Source organism: Poecilia reticulata, chromosome 7 (genome assembly GCF_904066995.2).
Source record: "Poecilia reticulata chromosome 7, P_reticulata-male-v2, whole genome shotgun sequence".
NCBI classification, from domain to species: Eukaryota; Metazoa; Chordata; class Actinopteri; order Cyprinodontiformes; family Poeciliidae; genus Poecilia; species Poecilia reticulata.
The window spans coordinates 16,535,058-16,553,503 of NC_088836.1; the positions used below are offsets into that span (position 1 = coordinate 16,535,058).

The 18,446-nt window shown below is 42.9% G+C and overlaps 1 protein-coding gene across 4 annotated transcripts; it reads left to right on the forward strand.

Annotated features, from left to right (window-relative positions):
• The first annotated feature begins 5,222 nt into the window (after positions 1–5,222).
• Positions 5,223–18,413, forward strand: tac3a (tachykinin precursor 3a). 4 transcript variants are annotated; one of them, XM_081609000.1, is made up of 10 exons: positions 5,223–5,399; positions 14,478–14,718; positions 15,019–15,134; positions 15,228–15,324; positions 15,477–15,557; positions 15,706–15,786; positions 16,214–16,240; positions 16,324–16,377; positions 16,529–16,595; positions 16,735–18,413. In XM_081609000.1, exons 3-10 carry the CDS (start codon positions 15,033–15,035, stop codon positions 16,751–16,753), a joined length of 528 nt encoding a protein of 175 aa, XP_081465126.1. In that variant the 5' UTR covers positions 5,223–5,399; positions 14,478–14,718; positions 15,019–15,032; the 3' UTR covers positions 16,754–18,413. The 4 variants fall into 4 exon arrangements, with proteins under 4 accessions (XP_081465126.1, XP_081465127.1, XP_081465128.1 ...); XM_081609001.1 differs by lacking the exon at positions 5,223–5,399 and having other exon boundaries at positions 14,226–14,715; positions 15,015–15,134; XM_081609002.1 differs by lacking the exon at positions 5,223–5,399 and having other exon boundaries at positions 14,227–14,718; positions 15,231–15,324.
• Positions 18,414–18,446: the final 33 nt, after the last annotated feature.

The following is an 18,446-nucleotide window of genomic DNA, read 5'->3' on the forward strand; positions in this document are numbered from 1 at the left end:
ACAACAGACACTAAGTCACGTTATTGCTTGGATTTTACGGCGCCACCTTAAATCCCTGAACTTCACATTTTAACGGAAAAAAGCACAACGCCACTTGGATGTAACGAGTAACGCGACACTTTTGTAGAAATGTAGTGAAGTAGAAAGTACAGATACTTACTGTAAAATGTAGTGGAGTAAAAGTAGAAAGTCCCCATTATTAAATCTACTTAAGTAAAGTACAGATACACGAAAATTGTACTTAAGTACAGTAACGAAGTAGGCCTACTTGTACTTCGTTACTTCCCACCACTGCTGGTTGCACAGGATTTTATTTCAGAATATCAAAGTAAAAGGGGTTAAGTACAGTTGTACGACTATGCCTGTCCTCCAAAATGAATATTCACCCACATAAAACCTAACAACGTCTCCAAGAGAGCATGAGAACAGCAGCTTTAGAGTTATTGAGATTTAAAAAACAAAAAAAAACACACACACGCACAGTGGCGGAGCTAGACTTTTAAAGTTGGGGGGGCAACATTTAAAATGTGTGTGTACATCTATCTATCTATCTATCTATCTATCTATCGTCCTGCAACTTTTACATGTGTCTCTGCTCAAACACACCTGGATCAAATAAGCTGCTCATTTCCAGCCTATTGCAGAGATGAATGAATGCTGGTGAGGAAATTCAGACATTTTGGAGCAGAGGTGAATCTAAAGGTTGCAGGATGGTAGGTAGCCCTTGAGGACTGGAGTTGGTGACCCCTGGCCTACTGGATCATTTCAGTGGAGATTTCAGACTGTGGCAGGAAGCCGGAGTGCCCGGAGAGAAACCTGTCAAATATTTTTACATTTTGTCCCATAAATTTAAATCAGACACATGTTTGGTCCCAGTCAGATTTCTCCAGCTCAAAATGATTACTAATTAGATCTTCTAGGATTCTTTTCTTCTTCCGATGTTAATATTTGTAGCTCCTTTCCAAAGGGCCCTTTGTCTTCTTCCAGAGGAGGGGCTGGAGAAACTAACCTCTGGTGTCTGATCACTTCTTTTCGTAAATGTAAATGAAACCGTTGTTGATCATGTCTTCACTGCAGTCGCTGTCTGCAGTGAAGACATGCTCGTTGTCTGCCTTCACGGTTCGTTCTCCCTTCATTAAGTAACAGTAAATGTCTGTCTGCTTTGGATCCCCACAGATGACGGAGGACAGGTGGTACGTCTCCGTCCCACATTCTGCAGGCACATCGATGGTCTGAGTGGCTTTTGTTCGGTATTCCCTGGTAAACCTATGCAGAAAAAACACCAGGACCTTGTTATCGGTCAGACAGTGTTTCTTCTGCCAGGGTGACCTGCAGCCTGAACAACGCCGTTTGCACGCCAAATCCAACCAGTATTCAAGCAGTATAGAAATACTGGTTGAAAATAATACTGGTGGAAGTGAAATGAGGGCGCCGTCGTTCAGGAGCCTGAGGGAAGTGGCTCCACAGTTAGAGCAGGAGTCGTTGTCATACAACTCTCTATCTGTGTCGCCACCAAACGAATCCAGCCAGACCAGCACAGACTCCAGCAAACTTTTTGTGTCGAAATCCTTTCCCCCGCCTGATGGCAGCTTCTTCTCCCTCAGCTCCATCAGAACTGGGGAAAGGTCTTCCTGACTAAAATGCTTGCCGGGCTGGCGGACAGCTGAGAGGAGGAGACTCCCACAGCAGGGGATGGACGATGCCTCCAGAAAAACCCTTTCCTGAGCGAGACACCGCTTGGTGACGCTCAAGTTTAGGACGCTCTGGAAGGCAGCGTTCACCCAGCTGTTCTGGAGCTCATTGGAGAACTTGAAGTTCTCCTCCTCTTGTCCTGGTCCTGCAGATGTCGTCCCTACATCTGGCAGATCTGAGCCAACGCCATCCACTGCATTAACGTCAGGGGAACAGGAAACCTCGACAGCAACAGAGACATTTACATTTAGAGCTGGTTTTTCGGACAAACAAGCAACTCTGTTGTGTTCTGAAATACAACGATCCCCGTCCGGGAAACGTTGTATTTCAAAGGACCCTGAGAAAGTGGCCTTCAGAGGACTACTATCTTGTAAGGATGGGACCAGCGAAACCAAAGCTTTGGCTGTCACTTCAGCCACAGCTTTGGCTGCGAGATCAGCCGCAGACCAATCTTCCCCAGCCGGGTTAGATTTTTCTGCGACTGCAGTCTCACCCTCACGTTGTACCATCGTTTCTGAACAAACCTCCCCAGCCGGGTCGGTTTGTCCAGAGACAGTACCATCGTCCTCTGTACTGTCTCGTTCAGAGGACGAGATGGAGTCCGAGGTCCCAACATCCAGCGAACAAACCTCCCCAGCCGGGTCGGTTCGTTCTTTGGAATTGGATGGAAATCCATTCCAAAACAGATCGTCCTCTTCATTCTGATCGTTTTCTTCGTTGCCATCCTTACCTGGAAAAAAACGATCGCACATTTTCTTCATCCCAGTCGTCACGGCATATCCGATGCCCCAACCAACCGGGAATATCAGGGGAACAAGCGCTGTCGCAAAACTGAACATTGTTGCTTTACACAATTGTGAAACTCCAAGAAATGTAGAAATGTCTGGATCCTGACTGATGCTTAGAGATTCCAGCATTCAAGCATTAGAACTTCTTTGATCTACTGTGATGTACATAATGTCACCTATGACCTCATCAGTGAGCTCACTGGACTTCTGGTGCAATGCCTTGCTTCTGATCGTTGCTATGGAAATGATCAGCTCAGCTCTGCATGACTCAAGCTGGCATAAATATTTAAATAAAACATTATAATTTTTATTTTACATGAAGAGATTAAAGGATTTGTATATGATTTAATTTTTGCTTTTGTGGTTTTCCATACCTGCTGTGGTATAAATGTTCTGAAGCCTTTTTCCACTATAATTTTTAATTACAATTACGGAAATTTATTAGGATTATTAATGTATTAATAATTGCACAGTGCTAGGAACAGTCTGTGACTTATTATATTTATTTGTATACATTTTCGCAGACAATTTAATGCTGTGACTATTTTACGAAACATAAGAAACAACAGGATCCAGCCCTGCACTTATACATCATTTTATTGAGGTCCAAAACTTAGAAGTTCTTGTCTTGCGTCATTCAGGAGTCTTGGGTATAAAAGGGCTTCATGATTGTATTTCAAAGGCAGATTTCAAGAACAACTCGGGCAAGAGTTTGGGTCAGACTGTGCTATTCCGGGATGTTGAGGTGTGCAGGAATCTTCACTATATATATATATATATATATATATATATATATATATATATATATATATAATAATCATCATGTAAATTTTGGTTGACATATAATTGTAAATCAGCCACTTATCATGCAAATTATACTTAACATATAAGTGTAAAGACCAGTGGCGGAGCTAGACTTTTAAAGTTGGGGGGGCTAAGGGGGGGCCAGGACTACCTCTGGGGGGGCAACATTTAAAATGTGTGTGTACATCTATCTATCTATCTATCTATCTATCTATAATTTTAAAAAACAACCAAACTGAATATTTGGTTATTTTTAAGCCCCTCTGTCATTTGACATGTTATAATTAACACCTTTGACTGGCGCACATGGAGACATGATAGACTTTATGCAGAGTTCATCGCAGAGGAAACTAAAATCAATCAAATAAAAGATCCTTTCTGAATATCATCTCATGGACACTGAATTAAATGCGTCTTTCTGACCGAGAGCTGACAGCGTGTTGAAGAGTTATGGACACCTTGGTTAGGAAGCTCTGGTTTGACAGGTAATTTGACAGGTAACAATATTTCGGGTCGGACCAGAACTATTTGCCTGATGGTGGTTCGGGCTTCTAATGAGTTTACATTTAATGAGTTTGCAGCACACGGAGAAAACCTAAAGAGAATGTGATCTACTTATTGTAGTTTAAGTAGAGGAATAACAGCTGACTGTTGAGAGAGGAAAGAATTTAAAGTGCAGATCCGTTAGGCAGAAACAAGCGCAGAGCGCTGGGCAATAAATGCGCGTAAATGCTCCACCGTTACGCTCCAACTAATCACACATGAGATGACAAACGCCAAATATACAATATATAGTTACACTGCTTAGTTAATGGTGTTTTAAAAACAAAACCAGTAAAAACTAGTTAATATGTCAGATTCCCTCCTCAGCCTCGTCTTGATAAGAACAGAGAGCAGTCCGCTGGTTTCTGTCCAGACTGTGGTCAGCTGACCACTTGGTGCGCAGACAGTTTCAACTTTACGCACAAAGAACATCGTGGAGCTCATTATTAATCATACTAAGAACAATATCAGTCAGAGAATCATCTCTGATCTGGACGCTTTAACGGACCAGAGGCTTTGGAGCGTCCAGCAGCTGATCCGCTTCTGCGGAGTTTTTCTCCCGCTGAGGGAAGTCAGTGCGGGATCAGGAAACGATCAGAGTTCTGTCGTCTTCTAATCACGTCATTTCGTGAATTGTTACCTGATTTCAAAAACGTTCTAACAGAGAAATAATAAATGTTTCGTTTGATGACTACAAATTGGAAATAAAATTATTTTTTTCTTTGACGGACAACGAAAAAACTCTAGCGCCACCTCTCCTCCAAACTACGAACATCGTCGGCCCCTCTTCGGTTTTTTCTTTTTTTTGCGGAGGATCAATAAATAACTTATTGGTGTTTTACAACCACCAGGTATGAAGTGCTTTAGCCTTTGAGTTGCACCACAGCGCAGCACAACTGAAACACCCAGGACAAGAATTTCAGCTTGTTTTTATGAGTACAAAGGAGGCTGGTATCGCGCCTGATCTAAATCTATTTATTTATGTCATCACATGGACTTATATAAAGTTTTATACATTTTCTTTTGATATATTTATTATTGTTTTTCTTCTTTAGATATTAGGTTGACTTAGAATGATTCCAAATAATGTACAGGAATAACCTGGTGCTGTTACATGTCAATCATCTGGGGGGGCCAATCAGATGACAGGGGGGGCACTGGCCCCCCCTCTGGCTCCGCCACTGCACACGCACACACACAAACTGTGGAACAAGCTGTTCTATTTCATCCCTACTGACCGCCAGAGGGCGATGCTGAAAGCAATGAATGTTCCCTTCGCGCATGCGCTGTTCGAGCAATAAAGTCAACAGAGTCACACCTGTGACACGTCGGATGATCAATCAGAGGCGACATAGCATGACGTCATCCGAGGCTCTGATCCTTTGCAATCCGCCATAATAGAAAAGAAGAAGAAGAAGAAGAAGAAGGCTCTGATCCTTTTTTCTTCTCGCGTGCTGTCCGCTTTATATGGCGTAGGCCTGGATTTTTTCGCCGTCGTTGGACGCCCGACTGCCTGTTGGCCGGAGTTGCGGTGTATCGCCCTCCGAGGGCTGCGACGGATCTTCGTTTAAGGTAGTGTTTGCTGGTGATGACAGCGTTTACGCCTCCTCTCCCAATTTATAACCACTGGATTGTACACATGTTGGAGCTTAGCTAACGGTGTTAGCCTTTCTAAGTTTGATGTTTCGTTTTAATTGGCCTAATGTTCGCCGACCTTATAAGCAAATTCGTATTACTTTGATTGGTGACGGGAACCTTTTGCCCCCCCTCTCCCAGTTTTATTTTGATTTCGTCCTGCCCGGACGTGGCTGACGGCGTAAGCCCCTCTTTTCTCCGGCTTTTCTTTTACCGTGATTGGTGACGGCAGCTGTTCGCGCCCCCTCTCCCGATCTTGATCCGTTTTTCATCTAATGCTGGATGTAGCTGACCACGTCTGCCTGTCGTTGGTCCGCTGTTTTTTCTCTAATTGGTGACGGTAGCGTCTCGCCCCCTCTCCCAATTTCAGCCGATCTTGTTGATCGTAGCCTTGTGTTAAGCTCACCTGACTCTAAGTTTGCTGCTGTGATTGGTGACGGCAGCGTTCACGCTCCCTCTCCCGATCTTCATCTGTTTTTTCATCTAATGCTGGCATAGCTGACCAATTTAGTCCGCTGTTTTTTTCTGTAATTGGTGACGGTAGCGTCTCGCCCCCTCTCTCAATTTCAGCCAATCTTGTTGGTCGTGGCTTTGTGTTGAGCTCACCTGACTCTTCGTTTGCTGCTTTAATTGGTGACGGCAGTGTTCTCCGGCCCCTCTCCCAATCTTGATGTGTTTTTCATCCTATACTCGACGTAGCTGACCACGTCTGCCTGCCGCTGGTCCGCTGGATTTTCTGTAATTGGTGATGGCAGCATCTCTCTCCCATTTCAGCCAATTGTATCTTTGTGTTGAGCTCACCTGACTCTTCGTTTGCTGCTGTGAATGGTGACGGTAACGTTCTCCGCCCCCTCTCCCAATCTTGGTTTTGCATTCTATGCTGAATGTGGCTGACCACGTCTGCCTGTCGTTGGTCCGCCGGTTTTTTTTTCTGTAATTGGTGACGGTTGCGTCTCGCCCCCTCTCTCAATTTCAGACGATCTTGTGATCATAATTTTGTGTTGGGCTCACCCGCCTTTCCGCTTGCTGCTCTAATTGGAGACAGGTTTTCGCCCTCTCTCCCGATTTTAGCAAGCCTCCGGTACCCCTCCGTGCGTATTTAATTGGCGAGGGCAGCGTTATCGCTTCCTCTCCCAGTTTTATTTTTTCGACCCTTAGCTGACGGTGTCAGCCCCTTTGCTGCTCTTTTATTATGATTGGTGATGGTAGTGCTTTCCGCCCCCTCTCCCAATCGTAAGTCTGCTCTGTCTGCCTGTGGTGGGACTCACTTCAGTTTTGGACATGAATGGCTCCCACTGTTCTGATTGCGGGGCTGTGCTTCAGGCGGATGATGGTCATGACCTGTGCCCTGCCTGCCTCAGGCATGATCACCTGGTTATAGCTCTGTCAGACAACTGATAAACTGCAGCTACATGCCCCATGCGGTGAATGTGGCTTGACTTGCCCAGTTACACCCTATGTATGTGAATGACCTTCCGCCTTCTAGTCAGGTGGCCACTCTGAGGGGCTCTAAGCGCAGAACTGAGGCCTCCAATCTCTGGCTCCTCCTAAAGAGGAGTACCTCAGGGAGTTGCATGCTTGTCGGTGGGACCCTAGAGCCTTTTCGCATCTCTCTACCGATGGTCAAGTGTTGGTAGCTATGCATGAGCTGGTCCAGACAAGCTGGATCACATGCCTGCGGTCGAACCTGCTGTTGCCTCACTTATTGTGTCTCTGGATGAAGCCCTGCATGGTGATGTTCAATGCCCGCTGGCTCATTGTTGTATTACAGATGGCTTCCTCTGTAACTCGGAATACTGGAGCACATGCCGGCCGCCTTGGCAATTCCTTGGCGCACCTCATGGTTGCCCTTTCTGCGCGGCGGACTAGGCTACGGCTTTCAGGCCTCGGCAGGGGTAGGTCCCCTCCTTCTCATAATCGGAGGTGCCCATCAGTTGGTCCCAGCTTTCAGCTGTTCGGCCTGGTGGGTCTTGCCTTCGAGATGTGCAGCAGAGACCCAGCAGGGACTTTCATGAGTCGGTCCGCCAACCGTCCAGGCACACCCGGGCCAGACCTTGGCCGCCGCCCCCCCAGGACTCCAGGCACTGTGGGCAGAGGAAGTGAGGCCGCCACACCAGCCATCAGATGTTTTTTTTCGTCAGCAGCTTAGTTACTGAGTTGCTCTCGCTGTGGATCCATGGGTGGTTGCCACTCTAACCCATGGTTACTGGCTACAGTTCCGGCGGTGGCTTCACATCTCATGTTGGGTCAGGCTGACCATCATCACCGACCCGGTGAAAGCTCAAGCCCTTGGCCAGGGCCCTCCTGGCCGAGGGTGCAATCGAGGCAGTGGATCCTCTACGGCGACCCGGAGGCTAATATTCATTGTATTTCCTCGTGTCGAAAATGACAGGCGGATTTTGTCCCATTTTGGGTATCGGGGGACTCGACAGCATTGAAGGTCTTGCCTTTTCACATGCTTTCAACAGCAGAGGTTCTTCAGGCTGTGACAAATGGAGAATGGCTTGCATCAATCGATCTTACGAAAGTGTACTTTCATGTACCTATCACGGCGGAACATCGCCGCTTTTTTCAGGTTTGCCTATCTGGGTCGCCACTGGCAGTTCCGTGCGCTACCGTTTGGCCTCTCCCTTTTTCAAGGGTGTTCTCACTGTGCGTGAAGGCAACTCTCTCTTATGCAGGGCAATGGCATGTAGGTTCTGCCATACCTCGACGATCGGCTTCTCCGCACCCCGTCAAGAACATGCATCTAGCGATACGAGTCGCCTGCTCGCTTGTGCCCAGGTGGGGCCTCAAGATGAACTTGAAGAGCTGTCTGGTTCCATCGCAGGCAACCACTTTTCTTGGGTTGCTTCTGGATACTCCCCCCATGACAGCCAACCCATTTGTCCAGAGGGTGAATGACATTCTCCAGCTGCGTCGATTCAGGCTGGACAGGCAGCTTCCTTGCGTTGCCTACCTGCAGCTGCTGAGCAAACTAACATGGTTACTCGGGTTGTACCCTTGGCCTGCTGTCACTGTACCCTTTGCAGCTCCGGGAGAGTGGTCCCTCCATGGCGACATAGTACGCCTGATCTGGGACCTTTTCGATGAGGCAGAGGTCGGCCTGTTTGCCACAGAGGAGTCGACCCTTTGTTGTCTATGGTTTTTCCTTAGACAACAAACTGGTCCTGGACCAGTGTTCAGGTGCACTGATCCAGGACGCCTTGGCCCAGGGTCCTCCTATATGCCTTTCCACCCCTTTCCTTGATTTGGCAGACTCTCCAGAGAGTTCTCGAGGAGGGCCACAGGATTCGCCGGCACGGCCATGCTTCCCACTTCTATGGAATCTGGGTCACGAGGTTCCATTGTGTCTTCCAACCAGGAGGAATTTACTGTCTCAGTTGGGGGGTTGGATATGGCATTCTGATTCTCAACACCTCCAGCTGTGGGTGTGACCACTGGGAGGCTTTAATAGCAGCTGACTGGGTATTCAGGTCCCGTCAGGCACCTCAACTCGTCAGCAATGTGGAAACACATGGCGACTGTTTTCCCTTGGGTGTTCTGCCCGTATTGATGATCCAGTCGCCAGTGTGGTACACACTCTTTTGGAGTCTTTTCAGTCTCTTCTTGATAAGGGCCGGTCTCCTTCGACACTTAAGGTATATGTAGTGGCTATATCATCTAGTCATGCTGACCTTGATGGCTTTACAGTGGGGACCCATAATCTGGTTTTCCTTTTTTTTTGTGTGTGTGTGGTGTTCGTAGACTGCACCTGCCACTGGTTCCGCGAGCCCCTGTCTGGGACCTGTCCTTGGTCCTCAGTGCTCTATGCCACCCTCCATTTGAGCCTTTAATTTAGGTGGACCTCAAGTGGTTGTCGTGCAAGACTGCCTTTTTGTTGGCTATTGTCTCAGCTAAGAGGGCTACGTGCCTTCTATCAGCCCATCATGTCTCCGATGGAGTTCAGATGGTTCTGGTGATGCCTTGTGGCCAAACCTGGCGTTTGTCCCTAAAGTGTTTTCTCATTCTTATTGTAACCAACCACATAAGATATGGCGACATTTTACATGTCGCCATATCTTATGGTCTATGCAGCGCTATTATATTACTGACGATTAGACAGACATCTTCTCCCGCTCAGAGGAAACCATTGCTCATGTCTTGGAGCTCCGCGTGCTAGTAAAGGGGGAGGCGATGGGTGACAATAGACATGTAAGACATGTTGTTGCTTGGATTTTACAGACCACCTTAAGTCCCTCAACTTCACATTTTAACTGAAAAAAGCACAATGCGACTTGGATGTAACGAGTAACGCGACACTTTTGTAGAAATGTAGTGAAGTAGAAAGTATAGATACATACTGTAAAATGTAGTGGAGTAAAAGTAGAAACTATCCATTATTAAATCTACTTAAGTAAAAGTACAGATACACAAAAATTGTACTTAAGTACAGTAACAAAGTACTTGTACTTCGTTACTTCCCACCACTGTATATACAGATGTATGTATATATATATATATATATATATATATATATATATATATATAGCAACCCGTCTGGAGTTTGCCAAACGGCGCCAGAATGATTCTCAGACCATGAGAAAGAAGATTCTCTGGTCTGACTGAACTCTTTGGTGTGAACGTCAGGCACCATGTTTAAAGGAAACCAAGCATAATGGTGTTAGAATCACAATATGGAGATGATTTGCAGCAAAATGAACTGGCTTCCCCACAACAGAACTTCGCGTGAATTAGCATGATGGCAGAGAGCAGCTGTATCTTCTCTGCCATTAACACAGCTGCAGTGCGTACACAAGGATGATTGGCAGTGCTAAGACCTTAGGAAACACAGAGAGGAAGGAAAGGAGCCTGATTTTTAAATTGTATCTACTGTGCTGTTGCTTCTTGTTTCTGAAGAAATTAAAGATGTCTAGAAGGGAGTATTTAGTGTTAGTTGTCGTGCTAATTGTGGAGCCCTTAGCAGCTCACAATCTGTTAATTAACCCAACTAATCAATATTTGTATGTCTGTGTACTCCTGTGTGTCATTGTTTATTTTAATATTATAACCTGATAAATTGTTCATGCTTAATGAACAATTGGGTTAATGGCCTCAAAGAAGATGGCTTGATATTTTGCATTGTTTTACACAATTATATTTTATGTGGTAGCGCTCTGATACAGAAATGTATTTTTTAACAGACTTTAAAACCTAAAATAAGACTCCCCCCCCCCCCCCCTAATCTTGACGCAAGTCTTTCTGTGTTACTCTGTTGGTAAGATACTAATCAAACGAAGTAGACCACACATAACCTTTGTGAAAAAAATCTGAACCACCTCTAAACCTAATCAACAGGTTTATCTTCTATTATCCCTCCCTATACCAGTATATCACGGCTGCTGTGAAAGTAGTTAAAACGATCTCACATTGTGTCAGAACGGCGCTTGTTGACCATCCCGCTGACCTGTCAAGGTGAGGGATTGCCCCACAACATGTTAGGCTGTCTGGGACTCCGAGGGGAATCCATACTCAATACCAGTGCAACGAATGTGATGGTGAGTCGGGTACCGAGAAAAGGTGACATCCAAGCAACATACGAGCGGAGAATTCACGTCATATTGTTCAGACGTCCAGAGGGCAGGTGACAATATCTGTGATGCATTGCAGCACCTCCAGCCCTGTAGCTCATAGTCAATTGTCTTTTGGTTAGAAGAAAGCGTATGTTGGGGATAAACAGCCACTAGCGCTCCCCCCCCCACCCTGACACTTTGCTCCAAGAGGAGAGTCACTTTGATTACCACGGGAGATGAAAATAAAAAAAATCTTCATCAATAATGTAAATATGCCATTAATGACTTCACTATTCCCTTTAGATCTCCCACACCTCCGCATGGTTGTTGTCCCTTCATTTCAACCACACCTTCAGCACCATTACATGCGGGAGGAAAACGGATACAGTAAAAGGAAGTCATTGATAAAACAGTCGTTAACCTTTTTAGTAAAATTACGTATGCGGATTCGCTTCCCATTGCGCTGCTGGTGTAGATCTCCAAGGGCCGCAGCCAGTTATTTCTGCAACATAATTCCACCTGCCTGTTGTCAAAGTTTGCTTTATTCAAGCATTTTACACTCATTTGCATTTCCAATGAGCGCACGTACACAAACGCAACTGTAATTGGATGCGTGATTGCAAAAAAAGGAAAAAAAAGATGATGGGTTTGGTTTGAACTTTTGATTGTTTGTTGGTGTTTTTAATGTCAATTTTGTCGGCTTCAATATTTATTTATTTTTGAAAACATTAAAATGCCTTTTCTATATTTAAATGAGTACGGAGTGTCATTTCCCCGAAAATGATCATTAAAAAAATGACGCCTTTCCTGCAGTGAATAATAAACTCAGTTAAATGTTTTTGTGCAAAGTGGCACACAATGGATGATTCCAAATGATATATTATGTACTTTTCATTTTGGATTTGTCAAGGTGTTTTGTTTTTTTTTCATTCTCAGCTATCAAGTAAATACATACAACTTTCATTAAAAAAAAGGTTCTGCCTGTTATTCGTTATCAAATCAAATAGTAAACTCCTTTCACCGGCATTTAAAAATAGCAGCTATCAAATGCTGGAGACAAAACATACGACTGCAGATTGCATCATTCGCACAATGATTCGCTACACCCTGACTAGGTTGTCTGTTGGACCAACATACGGAGACACCCAACCAGGCATTCAAAAACTCAGACATCCAAACATACATTTGTTTTATATTATGCAAAGCATTCAGAGAGAGCCGACGGAAAACATGCAAACTCTGCTGAGAAAGGTCACAGGCGGGATTCGGATTTCAAACCACCTGCTGCAAGGCAACAAGCGCTAATAAATGTGGTTTCGTGCAGCCAACAGTCTACCATTCATTCATTTGAAAAGAATGTAATTTGGTTGCTGAAGCATTACAATAAGTGGCATCAACATCTGCTGTTTAAAATTTAAAACCACTTTGTGTCTTGTCTGTAATAAAAGACTTTCATAAATTAGACTGCATGGTGTAATTAGCAGGCAACAGAAAAGACTGTAGGAAAGCTGAGAGGAAAACACATTTCATTTCACGCTGAGGGCCAACCAGTGGCGCAAAAAGTGGGTATGCAGCATATGCAAATCATAGGGGCGCAGCACCTGAGGGGGCGCCAAAACCCCGTCTGGAGGGGGCGACATGCCGATGTTTTACCATACACTTCAGCACGCCTCACGCTCCTTCAACTCGCGCACATAACGAGGGGGTGAGGGGTGGGGCGAGTGAGCGTCGCTCCTTCCTTCCCCGGGAAGGGCGCCGATTTATGTTCTCGCATCCACCTGAATAATGTGTAGTTGCGCCACTGGGGCCAACGTTCTACAGTGTTTTCACTTTAAGGTCTGGCGTGATGCTTATGTTGTCGCCACAGGAGAAGTATGAAAAATAAAAGTTTGAACTGTTACTTTAAATATATGTATTTTTTATTATGTTTCCCAAGGCAGGTAGTAAAATCAGTTAAATCAGTCCTATGACAGTAAAGCTATTACTTGTACTGAGAACAAAACAACCCTGCAAAGTCTAGACGTGAAGATGTGTTTCATCAAATAAAGTTTTGAGAAACTACTGCATCCACTTTCACATCATAGATTTTTTTCTTAAAGTTCTGTTTCTGGTTTGCAGCTTTTCAAGCACAGTGGACAGAAATGAAAATCTCTCATATTAAGACGTAAGGATACAGAATGACTAACAGCTATTAAAGAGAATAAAAGACGCTTCCAGGGTATTATAATAAATAGCAATGCATCGATTGAGATTCTCTCAACTAATTCCAGTTTACTGAGGATGGCTTAAGATTGAGCCACTTTTTTTTCTACCATCAAAAAAAGGATACAATTTTGATGCAAGTTCAATTAATAAGGTAGTTTGTAACAGAACAGAAGACGGAGTGTCAACATTGACCCTTTCTTTTGCACCATAGTTTGTCCCAACGCATCAATCCATATGATTCACCTCACCTTTTTTTTTTTTTTTATTAAACTGAAAAACAAATCTGAACCAGTATACCCAACCCACACGGGTATGTGGACCTATAATGAATTTCTCAGGCTGAATAGATGTTGGCATCAAAAGAAAAATGGATTTTTATTACTTATCCACTAATCAAATGAGAAAAGACATGAATGCTGCACTAGGTGAACCACTCATTCTGCTTCTCAGTGTCCACTGACTGGACACACAAATAACAAATAGAAACTCCTTCAGTGTTCAGTTAACATATTTTTTCTTTTTTGCCTCATGGCACCCTTGAGCCAGGGAGCCTTATAGACGGAGGACCATGTCTACTGTATGGATTTGAACTTGTGTCTTTAATTACTTCAGCAAAGCTCACCGTTTTTACCAAATTCTGTAGCTTTCAGTGTACTTCTAAATCTGCTCCTTAGTCGCATCTTTTTGGGGTTGCTACTGCCTCTAGTGGCGTAGGGGTGGTAACACAACTAATATAATTGCATTACTAAATCAGAATACCGCAAAATCTTTATCTTCTCTTAAGAATGTAGAACTAATTAATAAACAAGACCTTGAAGTGGTTAAAGTTTCTCTCGATGGCCAACCTGTTGAAACTGTGGCAAATTTTAAATACCTTGGGTCGTTCCTGGACAGTCAAGCTCAACTTTGATGAAAACACTGATTATATTTTGAAGAACTGTTCTCAGAGACTCTACCTTTTAAGAAGACTTAGTAATCTTGGGGTGACCCAATTTGAGTATAGTTGGGTCACCCCTATGTCTTGAATTTGGGGAGTGGTGGGGTCATATTCTATTTATCACTACAGAAGGGTTCAGTGAACGCGCATATGAAACTGGTGGGTTCGGTACCTCAAAAAAGGTTCAGAACCACTAATCTAGAAGATGTTATAAAACATGTAAACCCACTTTCATTTACCGCCTTATATGTCCCTACATGTGGTCGCTCCCTAACCCATTCCCCGTCACCTTACCAACACTTTTTATTATTTCGTGTCCAGGGGTGTGGAGGGGAGGGATGCGCCCAATCATCAAGGAGAAAGCTTGACGTGACGTAAGACCTGTTACCCCTCCTACGCTCCAGCTTCTGATTGGCTATACGCAGGTTTCTGGTTAATATTAATACAGCAAAGCGCGGACGTCTCATTTATCAAGACTGGATCTTGGCGCATATCCGCTCCACTCCGCACCAGGGCGCGCGCAGCTGACGCATTTAACAAATCTGCCAGAGAAAAAAAACAGGTAAATATGCATTCCCGAAGGTTTGAAATCTTTCTTGATAAAATACAATGTATGTTTGCAGTCTGCTTTAATGCTGTTTTATGTTTTTTTTATCATGTCAAAAATAAGCAAACCTGGATGAATCATGTCTGTCAATTTAGCCTTTATTTGCGCTTCTTTACGCAGTAGTTGTTTTTTTGCTCGCAACAATTAGATGTGGTTTTTTTTTTTCTTTTCTTTTTTTTTTAAAGTCTCGTTTCTCCTCAATACTACTACTGCTAATAAACAAACAAAAGAGTAACTGTGAATGTTTTCGGACAGTTGCTGCTCAGAAAATGAAACGAGGCTTGCTCCTGGTGACTTTGTTCCTCATCATGAAACTTCACTCCAGTCATTCCAGACGCGAAGAAGCCGCATCGCGCACAGCCTCCTCAGACGTAGGTTTCCCCTGAAACTCGTAAATCAAAGCGGATTTTCAGATTATTCCCCCCCTTTCAGGGAAACTGACTATTTTATTGATATATCTTCAGCAGACCGCAAGACTGGAAGACTTGCAGCGGAACATACGGAGACAGTCAGAGCCGGATCCTGACAGCTTTTACGGGATGCTGGGCAAAAGAAATTCTGGTTAGTCCGTTGTGAATATATCTGCTGATTTAACTTTATGTATTTTATGTTTTATTGCTTTGTTTGTAGAATATCATTACCTATAGATAAAATGGTAACACTGGTAAATCAAATAGCAAATTTTTGTTTTTGGAAAACTTTGTTACTGGAAGACCTGAAGCAGAGCATTCTAAGGAGACTGGCAGAGCCGGATTATGACAGCTTTTACGGGATGCTGGGCAAAAGAAATGCTGGTTAGTCTGTTGTGACTATATCTGCTGATTTTATTCTTGTATTCTCTGTCTTTATTAGTTTGTTTATATAATACCATCAACTAAAGACGTAATGGTAAAATGAAATAATATATATATTTTTGTTTTTGGAAAACTTTGTTACTGGAAGACCTGAAGCAGAGCATTCTAAGGAGACTGGCAGAGCCGGATCCGGACAGCTTTTACGGGATGCTGGGCAAAAGAAATGCTGGTCAGTCTGTTGTGAATATATCTGCTGGCTTTATGTATGTATTTTCATTTGTACTAGTTAAAAAAAATATATATATATATATCATCAACTAAAGATACAACTGTAAAATTGATGAATCAAATGGTAAATTTCTTTTTGGGAAAATTTTATTACTGGAAGACCTGAAGCAGAACAGACAGACAGAACCAGATCCTGAGAGCTTTGTGTGGTTGACGGCAAAAGAAATACTGGCTACACTGTTGTTAATATGATTTTATTTATGCATTTTCTTTTTTTTTTTTTCTTTTTTTTTACTTTTTTTTTTTATAACAACAACTGAAGATAAAATGGTAACATTGGCAAATCAATTTGTAAACTGTAAAAGTTTTTTATTTTTGTTTTTGGAAGAATTTGTTACCTGATTTTGTGTTTCATCTTTGTCTTACAGATGAAGATTCGAAAACTGCAGCAAAACGTGAGGTTCAACATAACTGCATCCTTATAAGCTGATGAGTGTGTTTGTGGAATAAAAACAATAATTTAATTTCTCTTTATTAGGGGAAACAGATGAGCTGTTTTTTGGTCTTATGGGGAAAAGAAGCTCAGACTCTGGTGAGTGTTATAGATCTCAGGAGTACAATAGCTGCTGCCCTGATTTTTTTCATTGGCCATCTAAGTTCCTCTTTCCGGTTCTAGTACATAGACAATATGAGACTTGTAATCTGTGCTCCTATAATGAGTCTTTTTGTCTGCTCTCTCTTAGACAATAGTCCCTGGAGAAGAGAGTATCCAGAACGGAGAGGAATTTTTCTCAACAAGTTCAGACTGAGGTGAGTTCTCAGGATAGCAGATAGCTTTTACAAAGCCCTACATAAATATATATGAATATATATGTACACACGCATAGTTGGCTGATTAATAATTTCTGCATATGATATATATATTTTTTTTTTTGTTTGTCTTTTTCAGGTCTCTTCAGGGGCTGTAGACAGTCACACATTTTTCAGTTTGGCTTCAATTGAAAATCGCAGAGGAGCACAAACAGTCAACAAGTCTGATGGAAAAACAGCCAAGCAGCTGGTTGATGAAAGTAACCATAAACCAAGCAGATTGTAACTGTTTTACCTGAAAGACAAAGAATAATTACAAGCAGTGGCGGCTCCAGAGATTTTTTTTTTTTTTCTGCAGGTGCTTACGGGGGCTAAGCATTTTTTATTTTTTTTTACTGAGGGTGCTGCTAAGGATCATTTGTTCGTAAAAAGTTCCCAACACACACAAGCAAGCACAAATAGAGGCACACTCGAAACTCAGACATCTTCAACAGTGACCAATAAAGTGTATATAGCAAATATGTGGTAATCTGCTACTTAAAGATGCAGTATGCAACTTTTACAAAATATATATATATATTTGTTGAAACTGTCAATATGTCATGTCACTATGGTAGTGGTATGTTATGGTATGGGTTGACAATACGGCTGAGAAACGTGATATGTTAACAGTCGACATAAATGATTATTGATAATTTTTTTTGTTTTAAATATCTGAAATACTGCCAAATTGGAAATGTGACCTTCCCTGCTTTCTCCACAGTTTCCCTCTTGAGCTGTTGATCCCATCTTTGGAAAATTGGGTAGTAGAAAACAAACCATTTCTGCACTACTTGCTTCTTTCAGTTGTTTACCGGAAGTGAAAATAGGCTTACAAGTTCATTTCCAGTTGCAAGATGGGATTTTTTTTAAAAACTCAATATAATCATTGGTTGTCGTTTTTATTAATTGGTTGTGTTTTGTGAGGGAAATACCACAAAAACAACATACTAAAGAATAGTGACATGGAAGAAGAAGAAAAAAATAATTGACATATAAAATTATATTTTCTCGGGAGGGCTATGACTTCTTCAGGGGGAGCTATAGCACCCCACTGGGCCCCCCCTGGCGCCGCCACTGATTACAAGTCATATTTTCAGTTTTTATTGTTCTCTCTCTTTTTTTCTTTTTTTTTTTTTTTGTTCAAAGTTGAAAATAAACATAAATTTCACATATTTTCTAGAGGGCTGTCGACATTAACCCGATAACACATTCGATTGATCTAAAAAAAAAAAAAATGTAACAATAATAATCTTATAAATGCAGATTAATGATGCTGACCTCTCTCACGGAGCGAGGAACGACAGCGAAAGGTAAACGTTTCCCGCAATACCAGACGGCAACAAAGGTTGAACTTTGTTCAACTTTCTTGTGCTGCGTCGCTTCACAACCCACGTGTGCGCATATATGCGTACCAGCTCGAGATTTCACATACACGAATTATGCCGTGTATAATTTGTACCACCGCCTCATCGCACAAAATCAATGTAGAGGGACATTTTTAAATGAACGCGTAAAACAAGATGACTTCCGATAAACCTCCCTGAATACCAAAAACCTGGGAAACTGAGAATCTTCAGACATGTTTGGTTTGAGACAATTAGACACGCATACAGTGGCATTTTTTGATATGGACTATATGGACAGTTGCCCAGGGCAACATCAGTAACTGGTGGGGAAGCCAAGAACTAGAAAATAAAATATTATCTGCCAGTTGTCCCCTGAATACGTTTTCTACAACTTGTTTGCACGTAACTACATTACCTGCTAAAAAGAAAACGTGATAATTGCTTGCATTTTAATTTGTTGGAG

Excerpts from the sequence above, each read along its gene's own strand:
- tac3a (XM_081609000.1), top strand. The coding sequence starts at position 15,033 with ATGAAACGAGGCTTGCTCCTGGTGACTTTGTTCCTCATCATGAAACTT. Across the intron at positions 15,325-15,476 it reads GCTGGGCAAAAGAAATTCTG|ACCTGAAGCAGAGCATTCTA; the intron begins GTTAGTCCGTTG and ends TGTTACTGGAAG. Across the intron at positions 16,378-16,528 it reads GAAAAGAAGCTCAGACTCTG|ACAATAGTCCCTGGAGAAGA; the intron begins GTGAGTGTTATA and ends GCTCTCTCTTAG.